At 44.2% G+C, this 19,982-nt stretch overlaps 1 protein-coding gene across 14 annotated transcripts in view; it reads left to right on the forward strand.

Annotated features, from left to right (window-relative positions):
- LOC136114600 (netrin receptor DCC) overlaps positions 1–19,982 on the forward strand; it is a 361,710-nt gene that overhangs the window by 309,957 nt on the left and 31,771 nt on the right. For 11 of the 14 annotated variants that reach the window (XM_071801689.1, XM_071801688.1, XM_071801690.1 and 8 more), the window contains 5 exons: positions 7,699–7,794; positions 10,799–11,037; positions 13,273–13,411; positions 15,514–15,621; positions 17,362–17,556. In XM_071801689.1, coding sequence (XP_071657790.1) covers positions 7,699–7,794; positions 10,799–11,037; positions 13,273–13,411; positions 15,514–15,621; positions 17,362–17,556 — 777 coding nt within the window. The remainder of the gene's footprint in view (positions 1–7,698; positions 7,795–10,798; positions 11,038–13,272; positions 13,412–15,513; positions 15,622–17,361; positions 17,557–19,982) is intronic. The other 3 variants (XM_071801697.1, XM_071801699.1, XM_071801698.1) reach the window with 2 other exon arrangements.

Consider the following 19,982-nt stretch of genomic DNA (forward strand, 5'->3'; position numbering starts at 1 on the left):
AGTGACTCCCTCTCCTCCTCTAGAGCCTGAAGCTCCGCACAACTTGGGCTCCGAAGAGAAAATCTAATGGATGGGAAGCGTTGCTGCTTAATTAGTAGTTTGGAGAATTAGAGCTACCGTATGAATAATAAGCAGGTGTTAATAACTCACACCGGTAAGTCATTTTGTAATGCTGGAGGGTCTATATGGAGTGATGCAGGGGGCTCTATATGGACTGATGCAAGGGGCTCTATATGGACTGATGCAAGGGGCTCTGTATGGCAGATCCCTGCCATATTCAAGGAATAAAACTTAAAAAGAAATGAAGATAAAGCCTTTAGATCTGAATTTACGTTTTAACAAACATCCACACGAAGGCTTCCATCAAGTCCCCCTTCATCTTAACTGCGGATCAGATTAAATTTGACCCCGGCGCGTAGCTGAGGCGAAAAAGCATTTTGTTTTATTGCGAAGGGAGAGGAAGAAGCTTCTTCATTTGCTTTAATCTCTGCGGATGACAGTTGTGGATTATAACAAAGACATGAAAGGGAACAAAAAAAGCTTTTTAATGTAGTTTTGGGTTGTTTTCTTCCCTTTGCATCTTTAATACAAAATGGAGCAGCGAAAATCAAACAAAAATCTGTTAAATTTGATGCATCTCGTAGATCACATTAAAGCACAACACTCACAAGTAAAGGCACTTGGAGACTCCAGGGACCGTTCATTTTCCTTCTTGCCTTTGAAAAGCGACTCGTTTAACGCATCTGCTATTTCTGCTAATACTTCATGCAACAATTTTCCTTCATTTCCCCCCCAACTCGGTTGTGCTTGAAGATGATGGAGAAATTGCTCCCAAGCAAAGGGTCAGCTTGCGATCCACGTGCTGTTTCCATTACCAACAGAACTTGCCTAACTCCCCGAATCAGATAGCGGCTGGATTATAAGAGTTTCTGTGTATTATAATGAATTTTAGCCTGCGTGTAGAAATCCGCTCGTACGCTTCACTCCGACTCTATATAAGACATTTGAGTTTGTTGGTGCCTCAAAAACCAGCTAAACAGTTAAAATGTTGACAACAGATGGAAGGAAAGAGCTGAATATTCATCTCCTTTGTTGGTAAGGAACAGAATGCCTAAGAATAACTCTTAATCCCAAATTAGAATATAAATAATACAGCTAGCCAAGAATATTTGATTTCTTTCTATTCATTCATCAAGAAAAAAGAAATGAAGCTTTTTATCAAGGCTTATTTTTCAGGGATGAGGATGGATATGAGTCTTCCTGATATCTCAGTCGCAGGCGCCGGGGAGATCAGAACAGCCAAGTGACCTGGGTTTATGGATGTGCATTTACTTGGATGAAAGGCTTCCTTTTGCAAAGGAAGACGCGACCTCCGCTCATGGTGCAGCTTTCATTGTTATTTTTTGTGCCTGGAAAAACATCGCCCACACACATCTCAACCCTCCCGGTGCATTAATGACCTTTCCCCCCCATATCGGGAGGCATCTCGAGTCACATCTCTTCATTTTTTATTCATTCGTCCATATGTCTTACACTTCATTTTCTGCTGCGCTCGTTGCCTCTTTCCGGAGTTTGGCTGCGTTGGGAACATCAATAACGAACGTCTGTGATGCGCACGGGGATTCTTTCGGCGGTGGTTTCGCCTCCCGGCCGACACGACGTGCACTGAGCTTGCGACGCACGGCGGGAGTTGTAAAGGTTCACATCTCCGCAGGAGACCAGACCTGGTTCTAAGCAGGCTCAAGTGACAGCCTTTGCTTAGCAAAAACAAGCCCTGCACGCTTTGTTATAATATAATGCACGCAGGACACAGCTCGCGAGAGAAATCAGCACGCGGCCGTGATATATGATGAGATGACATCTTAAAAACAACTAAATATGGATTTGCTGTTCATCTCCTGGACTGCATTAAACTAAAAGCACTTAACGGGTTCTCATTATAAATTCTCTTTGGTCTGTTAAACACTTTCCCTTGTGTTTTCGAAGTGAAATGTTTCCACAATCAGCTTGAGTACCTATAAATATAAAGGCACCCCCCGAACGGTGAGGCACGTCTTTTGTCAACCAGCTGCAGCAAGACGTGACCTTCACCGGTTCACTGCAGGGTCATGTCTTGAATGGCCTCAAGTTGATCTGAGGGAGGTTTAGATTGGATATTAGGCAAAAATTTCTTCCCGAAAAGGGTTGTCGGGCGTTGGAACAAGCTCCCCCGGCCAGTGGTGGAGCCACCATCTCTGGAGGGCTTGAACCTTGAGGTTCTCAAGGACGTGGTTTGATGCCATGGTTGGACTCCATGATCTTGAGGGTCTCTTCCAACCAAATGATTCTGTCTCCTCCCTACATTGCATGGTGCACCCACCCAAAGCCACCATGGCTCTGGGGTAGGTCTCTGGTGACTTCTCAGATGGTTCTCTGGGATATGTCTTGCCAAGGACCCAAGTCAAGAAGGTCCAACGGTTGAAGGCCGTCGTTGGAGCTCCGCACCGCAGTAAATCAAGGCAAAGCCTCGGGTATTGCCACCTCACCAAGCATTCAGAAGACAACCAGAGTCTGAGTTGATCATCCAAAGAGCTGCGACGTGCCCTCAACAACCATAATAGATTCAATGGTGAGATGGGATTCAGAAGTCCAGGTTAGGTTGTATTCATTTGAAATGTAGATGCGTCAGACCCCTCTCTGTCCCTTGTCCCTCACGTCTCTGTGAAGCAGACTCTCCAGGATCCTAAACAGAAGGAGTTGATTTTGAGGAAATACTAGTAGTCCTGATACTTAAAACCCACATTATTTACCCAACTTTGTTTAAACACTGGATGAAACCTTTTAGCATGAAAAAAATAGGCCAAATTACCAAAACTTACAGTTTGTGCTTCGCGTTCACCACGAAGATATTGGGCCCGTCCTTTGGAAGATGCCTTTCTGACTTCTACGGCATTTGATAAGTTGAACTTCATCGAACAAAGCTCTTCTCTGTTACTACAGGTCGTTTACCAGATGTAAATATATGCTAATTCTGTTGTGTTTGATTGAAAGTGATCATGAGCTCTTGATTTCCCATTTTTAGCCTTTCTGATAGGACTCCTTTCCAAATTCCCTGATGGCGTTCGATGCAAGAACATCATGGAACTTCTCTCCTCACCCACCCCTTAAATGAAACCGCTTGCTGATGTACAAAGTGCCAAGAGGGAATAAAATAAAGTGCTTTTCTCTAACTGGCAGCGTTGGAGATGCTCATTTGGAGAATTTCACCGTGGAAGTGTGTTCTAGTGGAATATTTGTAGTTATTTTGGGGATGATGGTGATTTCTGCACAGAGGAGACCAGATCACCGCAGGCTTTGGGCTTCGTCGTGGCACTTCTGGTTGAAAGGTTTGTCATAAAGCGCGTTTTGGGCTTTAATGCATATGGGGCAGTTCCAGTTTTCCTGGGGAGCAGCTGTGATGGTGGGAAGCGCTTTTCTCTCTCGATTCCTCGCAATTCGATGCCCCTTGTTTGCAGAGTTTATACTTCAGCTTGACATTTGTCCTAGCGATAGATTGGTTTTTCCTTCTAATAAGCCGATGTTACCAGGTCTAGGAGCTGGTCCTGGTGCTATCGATTACCAGGTGTGATGTTTCTGCAAACCCAGACGGGAGTAAACGAGGTCGTTCTCCAGTTGCTTGTCGAGCTAATTGCGACCGACGGGTTTTTCACCCTTCAGAGGGTCTTTCAGCACCGGTGGCAATGGCGGGACATGCGGGGCGTGCACGTCGTTCTCTTGAAGACCTTCAAAAGGGCATTTTCAGCCGGAGTGACTTGGCTTACAGCAAAATCCACCATTTGTGTTTCCACTCCTTTCTGCTCCATTTTGCGTGAGCAGGTGTTAATTATCACAGAATAACGTAGGTCGGAAGAGAAGCCTCAAGCCATATGGTCCAAGTCCTTGTTGGAGCTTTGCAGGTGACTATGGGTGACACCACCATCCGCAGCTTTCTGAGAACCTTCTGAGCGCTTTGCTTGACAACCCTCATATTAATTATTCCTTAATCACTATTAATTTCTCTCCGTGCAATCTCCACCCTGGTCTTTTGCTGCGGGATGTTGTCCGAAATCCTCTTCTTCAACAAGAGATCTTGGTGTCCGTTGTCGAAAGGAAGGATGGACGCCTTACTGCTGTCTCTGCCATCCCAAAGGGAGATTCGTACAATTAAAAACAACTTAGTAATGGGGGAAAAATGAAAGAAAAAAGGCAAAAGTGACGATAGTGTATTCATAGATATCTGATGATGCTCAAGTAGAGCAAAAGGGATCAGATCTCAATAAATTGCAACTTCACTTTTGGTTTGGTTCAAGGCGAGGAGTTTCCCTTGGAACGGAGTTCACCTCCAGGTATTTTCTATGTCTATTTTAAAGAGGAATTTCAATTATACACGAAAGCTCAATGTTTGTCGAAAGACGTGTAGCAGCCCTAGAGCCGTCACGATTTTACCCTCTAAAAGAAGCAAATAACTGCGATATCTTGAACGAGTTGCTATTTGTTGGTTGTTTTCTCTCCAATAACGTCTGCTAGTTGAGAAACTGTGTCTGAACTTCTCATCCCTTTTTCTTTTGGAAGTCAAACTACAGAACACAACTTGATTTCCAGAGCATGTTCCCCACCAACTCTGGGATTATCATCTCTATAGCTCCCATTTCTTTGCGTTCATTTTTCCCGGAGCGCTAACGACCCTTCTGTTCCTGATAATATCCATATGTTTCCACTGTTTCATTGGGTTGGACAAAGCCAAACTTCAACACCGTGTTCAAACGCGATTCCGTGGTAAATTCCCCTTTCCCTTCTTATGGAAGAGGCGACTCCAGCAATTATTTCTTGCTCTAATTAACCACCTGAATTTGTCCTGGTTTTAACAGAAAGCTCCAGATCGCATCCTGATCATAGCTCATTTTTGCAAATGTAACCTTCCCCAGCCTCGTTATGAACATAAATCATCCATCAATCTGTTCAATTTATAACATTTGATGGACTATATATTGTGCTCTATGGGCACTTTTAATGAAGTATATGCCATAGAGTCTCCATTTTTAAACTTGCCTTGAACGTATCGCATTTCCCCACCTAATTTATCAATTTCCACGCGTCGATTTTTCGCGATCAACCGAATAGTAAATCACTCCTTTTGCTTCTTCATTGTTGGGAATTCGTGATGGATTTTGATTAGAGGTGACAGTTCTACGGGGTTTTGGGGGTTTTGACGGTAATTTCTAGAATCGGCTTTCTCGAGCGATCTTTTACATTAAAAAGGAATCAGTGTTCAGGGTGACATTTCTAATGTCTCGTTATTTAAAATTTAAGCTAAATGAAGTCCAGCCATCTGTGCTTTGGCCATATATGGGGATATTTACCAACCTCTAGAGGCTGATTCACCTTTTATTTCTTAAATACATGGAATTAATTGTTCTACAATCTCTAAATGGCCTCTTCAATAGAGTCACCGAGTTCCCCGCTGGAAGTAGCAAATATCTCCTATATCTCAAAGCCCTCCAAGTTCATTTTATGTTGTATTTTCCTGCATTTCCAAAGGGAACGGTCTGTATTAACCCTTTGCATCCCTACCAGATGTTATTCAAGACCCCTAAACAGCTGGGACATCAGGAGAAAGAAGAAATGGAGCCGATCTAAGCTGTACATATAAATGTCCTTCTTTACTACAGAAACTACCAAATGTGACATTATTAAACTCTCGGCAAAGTACCGACTTGGTGTCTCAATAAATAAATGTTCACGTGGAATCCGGAGAGTGACAACACTTAGCTAAATTAGCAATTAAAAGCAGTCTGCTAATACAGAGTGGAAATCATATGAAAATATATACCACGTCTCTCCGAATACAAAACCATTTCCTTATGACTAATGATATTAGGGTGAGTACCGACTGAATTAATAACTGTAGAATACTTAGCGCAGGGAGTTATTAATGCACCGGGCAGTCATTTGGCGATTTTTGAAGTTGAGCTCTTTTGTGAACAGAAGCACCTGAATATTAAACAAATGCCACTGTTTCTTCTGGCCATAAAATACATGGGGGTAAAGGGTTTTAGTAGCAATATACGCTAAGCACTTAAACATTCTTTACTCATTTCAAATGCACTGTGATAGTATTAATCGTGCCGAGCTGATTTGGTGTTAACGGAGATGAAATAGGTGATTTTGCAGCAGGTCTTTGGCAAAATTAGGTTAATAAATGTCTCCAGACATAGCAACGTTTGTAGTTTTTCCATAAGGAACTTTGAGGAGGTGGGTCCCGTGAGGTAAAAGGTGGTAAAATGGCTGTTAGTGAGGTAATTCCGATATCCAGAACATAGGGAGGGAGGTTTTTGTGCTCAGCATCCCTGGAGACATCCCAGGCCAGGCTGGATTGGGCTCTGAGCAACCTGAGCTGGTGAAGATGTCCCTGCTCATGGGTGAACTTCGAAGGTCCCTCCAACCCAAACCCTTCTGAGTTGGACATCTGCGATTCCCTGCTGGGAACTGCAGGATCTCAACGCAACACGTCATGGTGACCCTCAACCATCTCCTGCCACGTGGTCCCCAGCGTTGTGTCCTCGGGACGGGCTGTGTGGGGTCAGATGCCTCCTCGGAGCTCAGCGATGGGGCGGGAGGAGCACAACGTTGGGTCCAACGGTGGAGAACTTGAGCTCACTATGGATGAAGAAGGATATTGAGGAGCTGGAGCGAGTTGAGAGAAGGGGACGGAGCTGGGGAAGGGGCTGGAGCACAAGTGTGATGGGAGCGGCTGAGGGACCTGAGGGGTTCAGCTGGAGAAGAGGAGCTGAGGGGAGACAGGGACACAAAGAAACGGCCTCAGGTCACACTGGGGAAGTTTAAATTGGCTATTAGGACACATTTATTCATCTAAAGGGCTGTGGGGCATTGGAACAGGCGGCCCAGGGCAGTGCTGGAGTCACCATCCCTGGAGGGGTTGAGCAGACATAGAGACGAGGTTCTCAGGGACATGGGGTGGGCGAACAGTTGGACTCCATCCTGAGGGTCTTTTCCAAGCAAAATGATTCCAGGATTCTAAGATAACACCAGGAGACTGAGAGAGATAACGAAGGGAAAGGGAAAGGGAAAGGGAAAGGGAAAGGGGAAGGGGAAGGGGAAGGGAAGGGAAGGGAAGGGAAGGGAAGGGAAGGGAAGGGAAGGGAAGGGAAGGGAAGGGAAGGGAAGGGAAGGGAAGGGAAGGGAAAAAGAAAAGAAAAGAAAGGAAAAGGAAAAAAGAAAGAAAGGAAAAGGAAGGAAAAGGAAGGAAAAGGAAAGAAAAGGAAAGAAAAGGAAAGAAAGGGAAAGAAAAGAAAAGAAAAGAAAAGAAAAGAAAAGAAAAGAAAAGAAAAGAAAAGAAAAGAAAAGAAAAGAAAAGAAAAGAAAAAGAAAGGAAAAGGGAGAAGGAGAAGGAGAGGGAGAGGGAGAGGGAGAGGGAGAGGGAGAGGAAAGGAAAGGAAAGGAAAGGAAAGGAAAGGAAAGGAAAGGAAAGGAAAGGAAAGGAAAGGAAAGGAAAGGAAAGGAAAGGAAAGGAAAGGAAAGGAAAGGAAAGGAAAGGAAAGGAAAGGAAAGGACTTCATTCTCCTTTTTCTTCTTTATCAGGAAAGCACTCGTCCATTCCGCATCCCAGATCTGACTTTACCAGCGTGTGCTTTGTTTTGCCTTCTTTGTTTCCTCCCGCAGAGCCGAGTTCGCATTACGTGATCTCCCTGAAGGCCTTTAACAACGCGGGCGAAGGGGTCCCGCTCTACGAAAGCGCCACCACCAGGTCCATGACAGGTGAGTCGCCAACGCTGGGTCATTATCTGCTCCCATCAGCCTTTGCGTCGAGCAAAACAGCTTTGGTCAAGGCAACACAAGCGCTCTGCAACCTCCAGGTCCCTGCTAGAATAAATCAGCTTCATTTCTCCGCTTTATTCTAACTAAGCAGGTGGAATGAATTATTTACCCTTTGCAGATATTGGCTGGATCAATGTAATAGGATGCTCACAAGTGCTTGCTCTTGGGCGCGGGTTGCCTTGGGAGAAGCATGACTCCCAAACACTTTAAATATTTAAAGATTGGGCCGAATAATGGCGAATAGCTTTGCCGAATTAAGCCCCGATGAAATTATTGGCGTTGCCTCCGTTTTTAAAGCCGTTCAAATTAAAACGAATTAGCGAGTAACGCGCTGTCATCATGCGCATTTACAGAAGCACGCAGAGGGCTTGCGAAAGGTGAAGGAATATTCTGCTCAGCTTTTCCCGGCAGGATAAGGCTCACAGAAGGGATTACCCAGCAATAACGGAGCAGGACGCTTCTATTTTTTGCATCGCTGGGATGCTAAGAAAGCTACAAAATCAGAATGATTTGCATTTTGTGCAGTCACCCGTGTGCATCTGGGACTGTTAAAAGAGCAAACCAAAGCGAAAGATGTATATATATATATTATGATGGTTTTCCTCTGGAGCGCCACCATCATTTGGTGACGGTTTTTCCCTGGTGTTTCACCCATGGTGTTCCGAGCGGCGCCGCTGAGAGCAAACCCATGGCTGGCGCTGGCTTGGGTGGAACGCCAGGAACGAATCCACCAAATGGCACTTGGGTGGCTCTGCAAGGGAAAACCAGCTCTTCTCCAGCTGCTTTTGTGAAGTGTTCCCATAAGAAATCTTGGAATAAAGTATTAATTGCACTATCAAGGGCAACTGTAACGAGCTGCGTTAAGTGTAGATATATTAGATGTGAGTGGCAGGGAGCTTCTGGCTCAAAGTGATTGATCTTCCTTCTCGTTTGGAGTCTCCTGAGGTCATTCTTGCTGAGCGTGTCTTATGTGGATATACTTTGGTTTGTAAGTTTATTTGTTCCGTGTCGATCCTATTTCAAAATCGCCTGCGGGGTTTGATTTTATGTTTCTGTACAATCTCTCCTAAAGAACAAGATATCCAGGTGTGATAAAGGTCATTCAGGCTTGGGTTGTGTTTGGTTGGTGGCCATCAACTCAGTGCTTCTCTGGCCTTGCTGAGGAACGTCCATACGTGGAGCGTCCGACGCGTGCGACGCAGCCTCGGAAAGGAGCCGCTTCATGGAAAAACATCTCAAAAGAACCCTTTGAGCAAAGCAGCAAAGCACAGGAACTGTGTTCCCCAAGCTGGGCGCCAAACAACCCCAAAAACTATGGGTTTGGTGTCTTCATGCAGCTACGGTGTCCAAACTGAAGTTGTGTAACGTGCGTTATTCACAAAAACAACTCCAAAGAGGCTGCAGTTCCAAATGACGGATGTCCACACGTAGATCAAAGCAGATGAAACTTGGGTGGGAAATAGAGGAATTATTTCGGGCTCTATTTTCAGCCGCCGGTGGATTAGAGACATTCCCCTCTTCCTCAGGTCAGTGGGACCATGTTTTGGAAGCTGATTTATCTTGATTGATGGAGTCTGACCATTTATTTTGCTAAACCCAGGCTCTTTCCATAATCTCCTCTCCAAGCAGGACTTGAGTTTCCAGTGTGGGAGGAGAAGGAGAAAGGAATTCAGGATTGGTTAAAATACCAGCTCAAGTCATATTCACTTCCATCATCAGTTCGTAGGAAAATAACCAACCAACAGAAGCAGGTATTGCTCACATTCCAAAGCTTCGATCCAAGAACCTTTCAGCTTGCAGAAGCTCGATTCACCAGGATTGGGCAGAAAAAGGAAGATTTGGGAAGTTTTGGATCACTACAACAACCGGGTTCCTTCATTCCCTTGCACACTCCAATTTCTGAAGCGGCTTTGGATGAAAGAAGTGACAGAAGGAGGTGGAACCTAAGGGCTTATGGTACATTTTAAACATCCTTGTCTCTGTTTTTTCCTTCTGAAGATGGCGACCTCCCAAACTTCTGAATAATTAATTCGAAAAGGGTAAAACAAGAACGATCAAAGAGCATCAGGAGTTGCTGTAAACTGTAGCACCTGTCAGTGAGGAAACCAGAGCCATTTATGCTTTGATTAATTAATTAGCGCGTTGTTTTAGGGGGAAGGAAGAAAAATAATTGAAAAAGGACTAACCTATTGGCGTGCTTTTGGTGCGTTGCGTTTTGAAATTGTAGTTAGAAAAACTGGTAAGTAACGAGTCCTTGAGTAGTTTTAGAAGGTGGGCCAGACGTTGAGTGGGCGCTCCAAGGAGGACAGAGGTGTCTGAACCAAGGAGAAATGGTCCATCTACCCATGTCTGGATATCACACTGGGAGTATTAAACCACCAGTTGCAAGATCTTCACTTCAGCAGGGATATTCTGTTCTGTTTTGTCTGACAAATGTTTAAGGAGATGCAGAATATGTTCCTTTCAAGAGCCTGAAATGACCAAAAAGCCTGAAAAACATAAAGTCCTACACAGGTGAGATTGTGTCATGTCTGTAAATCAGGTTGGAAGGTGACACCCCCTCCGCTTTGCAAGTGTTTCTAATAATGTGTTGTTTAAGTGATGTAGGTTTTTTTTAAAGCAATGTAAATCATTTTAAGGAGAGACCGTGCATCGACTTCATCTCATGCGAAGAAAACACAACTAATGAAACAAGTTGTGAAAAATAGCGCCGGGTAGTTTTGTCGTAGTGATGTAACTGAGGTGTTACCGGTGCGTTCTCATTTTGCATTAATGCCTTTCTTTCTGTTCTCCTCCTGTTCCTCCTCCTCATTAATGCCATGCATTTAACCCATCGTGACATGTGCCCCTTGGTGGCTGTTTGTGTTTTGTTTTGGTTTGTTTTTCTGTTTAACTTACCTATTCATTTAATTTGGAATGCTCATGTGGTGCCGTGTGCACCCAGACCCCATTGATCCATTAGAGGTTGATTTTTATCCTTTGCTTGATGATTTCCCTACCTCAGTCCCAGATATCTCCACCCCCATGCTCCCACCAGTAGGTGTCCAGGCTGTTGCACTTACTCACGACGCCGTGAGGGTCATCTGGGCAGACAACTCTGTCCCAAAGAACCAGAAGACGACGGAGGTTCGTTTCTACACGGTCCGGTGGAGAACCAGCTATTCGACGAGTGCAAAGTACAAGGTGAGATTTTAACACATTGAATTTTTGAGGTATTTCATCTGCTCGTCTTTTATTTGCAAAGGCTCCGAGTTGACTCATTTTGTTGGGTTGACTCATTTTGTTGTTGGGTTGACTCATTTCGTTGAGTCGACTCATTTCGTTGGGTTAACTCATTTCATTGGGTTGACTCATTTCGTTGAGTTGACTCATTTTGTTGTTGGGTTGACTCATTTCCTTGAGTTGACTCTTTTCCTTGAGTTGACTCTTTTCCTTGAGTTGACTCATTTCATTGAGTTGACTCATTTCATTGAGTTGTCTCATTTCATTGGGTTGACTCATTTTGTTGTTGGGTTGACTCATTTCGTTGAGTTGACTCATTTTGTTGGGTTGACTCATTTCCTTGAGTTCACTCATTTCCTTGAGTTGACTCATTTGGTTGGGTTGATTGGGGTTTTTCAGCTCCTGCCCCAAAAAACATCTCCAAATGAATCTATTTAGATTACGTTATTCCTGATTTTGATTCACATCAGCTGAGAGGAGACTTAGGTCTGGCTTTTTGCTGCAGGCCCTGAAGATTTTAAGTAATAACACATCTTTACAATGTATAAATGCCCCCACCTTGCTTTTACATCTACAGCTGAACTTCTTGCAGCCTCGGGTGCTGACTTGATCTGCAATGTTAGACCTCAGTTTTGTACGCTCATACAGTTTTAACGAGCTTTTAGGTAATTAAGGATGCCAGAACAATGCGTTGTGATGTTTCGAATGCTCGATCCAAGTTCTGTTTAGAGGTGGATTTCCGTGCCCAAAAAAGCGAGGAGCGTAGCACATTTCCCTTAGCGCTCGCCTGGCCGTTGGCATTGAATTCCCAATTATTCGCAGATTTTCCCATTCGATTCTCCTGTTGTTTCAAAAATACACATCAAATCTAATCTAAAGTAGGGTTTAGCTTTTCCCAATGAAGCTAGAAGTTTATAAATTGAACTTTGCCGTGCCAACTTTGCCAAGTGTCCCGAACAGGCCTGGTGTAACTTTACCCAAGGTACTTGCTGCACTCGCACCCCCTTCATCTCAATGTGATTTGAACTTCAAGGGCGTTTGCCACTCTTGAAATGCTAATATTGAGTATTGAGCGAAACGGTCAAAGAAGAACACTCAGCTGGAGACAAATAACTTTCTTTTTGGAATAAAAGAACCCGGTGTTTTTATGTTCTACCAAAGCCATTTTTGTCCAGGAATACATTTGAATTCTATTGTTTTATTCCATGGGCGTTTTGCCTGATGATGCGGAACATCTGAGCCTTTCCATAGTTACTAATCAGATTGACTTAGCCGTGGAGTATCTTATGCCATAAACAATGTAATTTCTTCTTTCTGGGGGAGGAAGATTCTTATTCCACGTATTTCAATCCAGCTTTTAGTCAAAGAATAATTCATAGAAACTCGAGCGGGTAGATTTTGCCGTCTTCGGCCAAGAGTTTATGAACACGTAGGTTCTAAGCGATGCCTTATAGAGGGAGATTCTTGACCCCTTGTAGAGATAAGTTGAGAATTTTACACCATATTTATAATATTCAATTTGTCCGATGCTTTTCTTCTCACTCATCTCCTTTGATCCCGGTGCGGTTGGGTTCCAATTTTGCCAATTGGCTGAAAAAATGAATGAACAATGTAATATTCATGGCAACATCGATATCTTGAGTTGTTCATGGCGAGGCACATCAATAATATGTTTCAAATGGAATCTAGTATAGAAACATATTATATTAGGCAAAGCAAAAATGTATTTTGTTGATGCAAAAAGGCATCTCGACTCATATTTCAATCTCTGTCATAAATACGCGTTAATCCTAGGAGCTGGGAAGCCTTAATTAGGATCATTCTAGCAGTAAAAAACGCTTTCTGAGCCCCCACTAATAATCAGGAGATATTAAAAACTGATTTTTTGGAAGGAACCCATCAAATAAGCTGGGAATGAGTGTTGAAGTCATGGAAAAGTCCCTATTAATTTTCCTCATGAAGGACATAGGGTTGGCTTCCAATTTCCATCGGGAAAAGAACGCACGGCAAATTGCTTTGTCTTGGGAAAAGAGAAAGAGAAAGCCTCACAATAACTTATTTAACCGCCGGAATTATAGGCAGCAAGTCGAGTATCATATTTATGGTCCTAAAAACCCTCCTGTGAATAGTAATAAAGCTATTTTGCGTGCAAGGGGAATCTATCGTGACTGGAAAGATGGTTTTTTCTCTTTGCAGTCGGCGGACACGACGGCTCTGAGCCACACGGTGATGGGGCTGAAACCCAACACCATGTACGAGTTCTCCGTCATGGTCACCAAGGGCCGGCGCTCCAGCACCTGGAGCATGACGGCCCACGCCACCACCTACGAAGCAGGTACGGGAGGGCTTTTCTTGGCTTTGTTAATCAGCAGAAGCCTTAATGATGTAAATCCGTAGCGTATTTACCAAATTATCTGCGTTTCTTCACTTTTTGTCGTGTCGTCGGCACCTCACGTCGTTCTACGGTGTCATTGCAAGAAGTCGGGAGATGGCGGCATGTGTTTGTAGTTCTTTGCCCCATAATACATTGAATATCTGGGGCTTTTAGTGCTAATGATTTAAAATAGTTTTTGCCTTTCTAAGAAACCCAAGATCAACTATTCTCTTATTAAATAATGAGTCCACCACTTTAAAACTCACTTAAAACGTTGACTTAGGAAGTTCTGCGTGGTTTTCTCTCAAGTTCATGTCTTGCCATCTTATCCACTCAGTCAAAACAACTAAGTGACTTCTACCTAATGCTTTAATCACGAACTAAAGGGATATATTGAAAAATAACACACCGGGTCTGTTGACAATATTACGTGGACACATTTTAGCCGTTTGCTGGGTGCTGGTGCCCAACGCATGGGTCCAACCAAGACCAACAGAGTCGCAGCGACTGAAACCATGGCTGCAAAATTAGACAGAAAAAGGACAATTAAAAAAAAATAGGCGAGTGAGCCATCTTTTCAACTTGGAGACGTAGTGATCTCTACCAATAAGAACATCCCCTCCAAAATGTAATTATTGCTTTTATGCGCCATCGGTTAACATAGTAAGGGAATAGGATGCATTAATGGGTGCACGTATCCCGATCCCTTCAAACAAGGGTAGATTCTTCCATTCAATTTCCATTCCTTTTCCGAGAAGTTATTGGATCCCCTCTTGAAAATCCCGAGTAGATTTGCTTTTAAATAACTCCACCAAACCACGCTGCAGAATGACTCCATTTCCCATTCTTTATGACCGCCTATATGTTTGCTATACTCCCTTGCCTATAGATAAGAATGTCTGTGCTTTTGCTTCGAATATGTTTCTTCATCATCTCTTGTAGACAGCAACCAATGTAGTACATGCTATATATATTTTCCTGAGGGTGAACTGGCCCCAAAAACCCCATAAGTGCCGGTACAAATCAGCAGATACCAAATGAAGTCCGCTGGGCAATATTGATTTGTTGGTTGTTTTGTATTTTTTCGTTCTTAATGAAAACGGCAGTTAATTAACAAAGGGAAAATAAGGAGGGATAGACGCGTCCTTAGATTTGCCCTTGCGATCGCAATGCAATTATCTGAGCCCGATGGAACGGCTCTGTTAATTAAGGGCATCCTGCGCTGCTGATCTTTATTGCCTGGTCTGTACCCATTCCACGTGTTGGATTTCCCATCATGATATTAAAGAACGCACAGAGAAGTCTTAGAGCTACGCAGGGTGTTAATGAATCACAGAATCCCAGATTGGAAGGGACCTGGAAAAAGACTTAGAAATTTATGATTTTAGCCTCATAAAAGAGAGAAGATTTAGGAAGTGAAAGGGTTAGTTCAGGAAAATACATCCAAACGGTCAACATCAACAAATGGAGAGCGATATTGAAGACAAGGATGCTGTTTGCATCCAGATGGATGGATGCGCTTTGGTAGGAATCCGGTCGTTGATGTGAAGCTGGAGAATATTGCGGAATAGGCTTAAGCAAACGAGAAGGGGAAAATGATGTTTAAAATCAAGTGTGATTCCTTTAACCCCTTGAGAAAATAATAATAATAATAGATAATGATAAGTACGGCCAATAATACCTTTTGGTGGCCACATGGGCAGGACACGGATGCCGAGAAGCTCGGACACCGTTATACTCTCTATATGCCCCAAGTCATCGACGGCCTCTATCAAAACCAAGTAAATGAACAACGAGCTCAGCACAGATTTATTACTCCTCTCTCTTCAGTATTTTTGTTATAATTGCCCATTATTCCATTCTCATCCCCCATGCGATTTGAAAATAGCAGAGACACCGTGCAAGATGCAGTAAAACGGACACTTCAGGCTCAGAAATCCAACTTTCCCTCTTTACCGCAGCGGAAATAGAAAATGGAAGGATTTTCTGTCGTGTCCCGAGCGTGTAAGGAATTCAAAAGAAGGTGAATAACTTCTCTTTTCAATTCTTTTTGCTATTTGCAGCCCCCACGTCGGCTCCCAAGGACCTGACGGTGATCACGCGGGAAGGGAAGCCCCGCGCCGTCATCGTCAGTTGGCAACCGCCCCTGGAAGCCAATGGAAAAATTACCGGTAAAATCCACATTATCCTCTGTTTTTCTTTTGATTTCATTGTCCTGTTCATCTGTCGCTTTCCCTCTGTTTGTTTTTTTTCTAGAATGCTCTTTAATCTGACACTATTTTATTTTCTCCCGCTTTTATCAGCCAACTCGAATACAAAGCAATAGTATGAATACAGCAAGATCTAGAACTTGCGGGACGTGCATCTTTTATTTTCGCTATCTAATATAAGTTCAAACCGCAGCAACCTAAGTGAAGGTTTCATGGGCCGTGCTGCTCAAGGATAATTAGAAATGACTAATAATAAGCACTTTGTTTGGCGATAATGCGCCACATAATGATAGGTTGGGCGAATTTATTGGTTGATATTTAACTTTACAACAACGATTTAAGGAAAAAGACCTTTATATTGCCTGACAAAATGATCATTTTAGGCCGTTAATAGACATCTCAGAGGGATATAATTATTAGGAGAAATCTTGTCCAGCTTCAAAAATGTGCAGTTGGTGGTCGCTGCCATCCAATGGGTTGGGGGGTGTCCCAGTTGAAATGCCCAATAAAATCAGGATATAATTCCACGCGGATGTCGCCCAGCAATACCGATTCTGAGGTCAGACTTGGGTAATGTGGGTGATTTCCCTCGGCGATATCGGCAGCACTTGACGGGGAAGATGTTGGGGTGAAATGGTTCTGGTTACACCGAACCTGTTTGGGAGGAGAAATGGGTGTTCGGGTGGACAATATGGTGAAGTGAGTGGGAACGGACCTGAAGGGAAAGGGGAAGGGGAAGGGGAAGGGAAGGGGAGAGGAAGGGAAAGGGAGAAGGAAGGGGAAGGGAGAAGGAAGGGGAAGGGAGAAGGAAGGGGAAGGGAGAAGGAAGGGGAAGAGAAAAGGGAAGGGGAAGGGGAAGGGAAGGGAAGGGAAGGGAAGGGAAGGGAAGGGAAGGGAAGGGAAGGGAAGGGAAGGGAAGGGAAGGGAAGGGAAGGGAAGGGAAGGGAAGGGAAGGGAAGGGAAGGGAAGGGAAGGGAAGGGAAGGGAAGGGAAGGGAAGGGAAGACGAGAAAAGGGAAGGGAAGACGAGAAAAGGGAAGGGAAGGGAAGAAAAGAGAAGGGAAGGGAAGGGAAGGGAAGAAAAGGGAAGGGAAGGGAGAAGGGAAGGGAAGGGAAGGGAAGGGAAGGGAAGGGAAGGGAAGGGAAGGGAAGGGAAGGGAAGGGAAAGAGAAAAGGGAAGGGAAGACGAGAAAAGGGAAGGGAAGACGAGAAAAGGGAAGGGAAGGGAAGAAAAGAGAAGGGAAGGGAAGGGAAGAAAAGGGAAGGGAAGGGAGAAGGGAAGGGAAGGGAAGGGAAGGGAAGGGAAGGGAAGGGAAGGGAAGGGAAGGGAAGGGAAGGGAAGGGAAGGGAAGGGAAGGGAAGGGAAGGGAAGGGAAGGGAAGGGAAGGGAAAGAGAAAAGGGAAGGGAAGAAGAGAAAAGGGAAGGGAAGAAAAGGGAAGGGAAGGGAAGGGGGAAGGAAAAGGGAAGTGGAAGCGGGAGAGGAAAGGGGAGGGAAAGGGAAAGCTGCTTCTTTTTCTATTGGGTAAACCTATTGGCCGGCGAATGCTGTGATTGTGGGTTTGTCCTACAAGTCAATGTTTAATGTCATGACGTTCCTCAAGGATGTTTGGACAGGAGACCCATCCCTGCTTTGAAAAGCGAACGCTGATATTTTGAAACTCTGATTTTTGTAATTCTGCTGGAATTCTTGTGCTTATCCAGCTTACATCCTCTTCTATACGTTGGACAAGAACTCTCCGATTGACGACTGGATCATGGAATCCATCAGCGGCGACCGGCTCACCCACCAGATCATGGACCTCAACTTGGACACCGTCTACTACTTCCGCATCCAAGCTCGCAACGCCAAGGGCGTCGGGCCCCTTTCCGAGCCCGTTTTCTTCCGCACGCTGAAAGGTTTGGATCTATAGCATCTGGCTACTAACAATCTATAGGATTTTCTTACAGTGGGAGCTCGCGGTTAATTCCACGTCAGCCAGAAGGGATCGCGCTGCTTCAAACTTGTTGGGAGATGAAAGCGCAACGCCGCACGTGGTAGTTGGCAAAAGTAAAGCACATAATGAGGCAGGAGCTCTATATTTTAAATTCAATCAGTTGCGGGGAAGCACTTTGACACCGCTTAGCTTTCTAGCGTCAATAATAAAGGTAATTAGAGCTGATGGGATTTCTCCAGGGAGGTCCCTTGGCGGTTTGGAACCTGTAATGAGTCGCTCCCATCAATGTGCAAAATGATGCCGAAAAATCCCAGCAAACTGAGATGCAACTTGACTTTGCACGGGGAAGATATTCTCAGCGCCTCGTTATTAACAACAAACTAATTAATACCTGATCCTCCTCCTTTAGCAGCCAAAACAGGGGCACGCGCTTTGTTTCCAGCTGGTGTTGCAACACCGATGTGCAAAAGAATCCATTTCCAATGAAAATTGCGCATTAAAATTCCTCTTCTCCCTTCCCCGGCGCTTGTCTGAGCGAAGCCCTGACATGATCTACCCCGAAATGATTCGTTATGAAGATGTAAGCGAGATTAATATTCGGGTTTAGCTGTCACTCGTTCATCGGCACCAAGGTAGGAAATGACTTTCACGAAAGACGTGTAATTAATGAAAAACTCGGATGGCATGAACAGCAAAGCTATTCCAGGGAAGGAGAGAGCAGGTTATTGCCGTGTCTGTACAGAAAAGCCAGCAATTTGGATATCAAATTAACATCTTGGCGGAAGGTGCTTGGAACTGGATGCAAGTTGGGCCTAAGAAGTCACAGCCTCAAACCTGGGCCTGAGAGACTTGGAATTAGCGTTCACACCCAACCTCTTTTTAATTAATTCAAAGTGACTTCATTTAAGCCAAGCTGCAGCAAATCCCAGTAAAACGAGCGCAAATTTCCCTTTTTCCTGCGCTAAAACACGGGACTGAGCGTTCAAACCGGGAGCGAAAAGCCTCCTGCAACAATTTTCGTGAATTAGAAAGGAAAAGAAAAATGATACCAATTTATTCTGAGCTTATCACCCCCTGCCCAGGTTTGCGGGACTTTCCTTGTCTACGGTGTGTTTTGCTTGGAGTGAATTATTGGGAAGATCCTGATTATCCATCCTCCCCTGCCATGGAATGGGAGGAGATGCGACTTTGCGGGCGCTTCGTCTCCATCAGGCGGGTGGTGCCAACTTAATTTCATGCTCAACAATTTGTGCCAAGCGCAAGTCGCCCATTAGGCTGAGTTTAAAATGAGTCGAGGCGTCAAGATGTAATAACCGCGGACTAATGAGATATGAAAAGATAGACTCGGATATCAAACTAAACCAAAAGATTAATGCGCTGGGTATCAGCTACTTTGTAATGTTTACACAACGCACCGTGAAGCTCATTTGGGAAATGAATCTGAGATCAGACGGCACCAGCAGATACCAAAAAGATGAATTTACGCATTTGTTACGTCTTGTAATAACCTACAAGGGCTATGTCTGATACCCTGCCATGAATACTTGATGATATCCACCCTAAATATGTCATGTTCGATAACATTCGACTCTATTTTTGACAAATCTATCCCTACACTTGAGGTGAAAAGACTTTCTGAAGTCTTGAGTGCGTTTTGAATTATGCAAACGCATCCGTTTCGTGCCCTTAATGATTATTAGCAGATGTGGGTGTGCCATATGGTGACATTGCCGGCAAATCTACGTCGCGATCAGACCGAGTCGTAGATCACGAGCAACTACACAGCGTCCAAGATCCACCAAGTCGCCCACCGTCTTCTTCCATGTACATAAAACTCCTCCGTTACTCGCGTTGCGAGTATTTGTAGCGACTTTACTAATGAGAACGTAGCGATCAGGGACTAAAAGGGGTGTTTAGTAGTAAATAACACTACCACAGAGCAATGAGTTTATATTCTTCCAACTTTACGGGCGAATCTTTGGCTGATTGGGATGGTCATTACGCTGCAAACTTGAGTCAATCTACAACAGGTCGAGGATCTGCTCTTTTTCTGCTCCGGCTGCTTGAATTTATCACTTCAAGCATAAAGAACCTAATACACGTGTTCTGGAATAGAAAGGTGAAACGGATTGAACGGCAACGATTTTGTTCTGTCGTTTAGGCCAAAATTGGAGGTTATTACTAGGAGTTTATTATTTACTGAGTCTCGATGACTTCAGTAAGTATTATATATACATTACTGAAAATTAAAGAGCCGTTCTCGCCTAGCGGGATCACGCCAAACATTAATACATAGGAAATGAAACTGGTTGCCTGTTAAGGCACCTGTAGCCACAATAAAGAGCTGGATGAGGTGGGTTGGGAAGGGAAGATGTGCCGGGGATGCTT

The sequence above is a fragment of the Patagioenas fasciata genome, chromosome W, assembly GCF_037038585.1.
Source record: "Patagioenas fasciata isolate bPatFas1 chromosome W, bPatFas1.hap1, whole genome shotgun sequence".
In the NCBI taxonomy this organism is placed as follows: Eukaryota; Metazoa; Chordata; class Aves; order Columbiformes; family Columbidae; genus Patagioenas; species Patagioenas fasciata.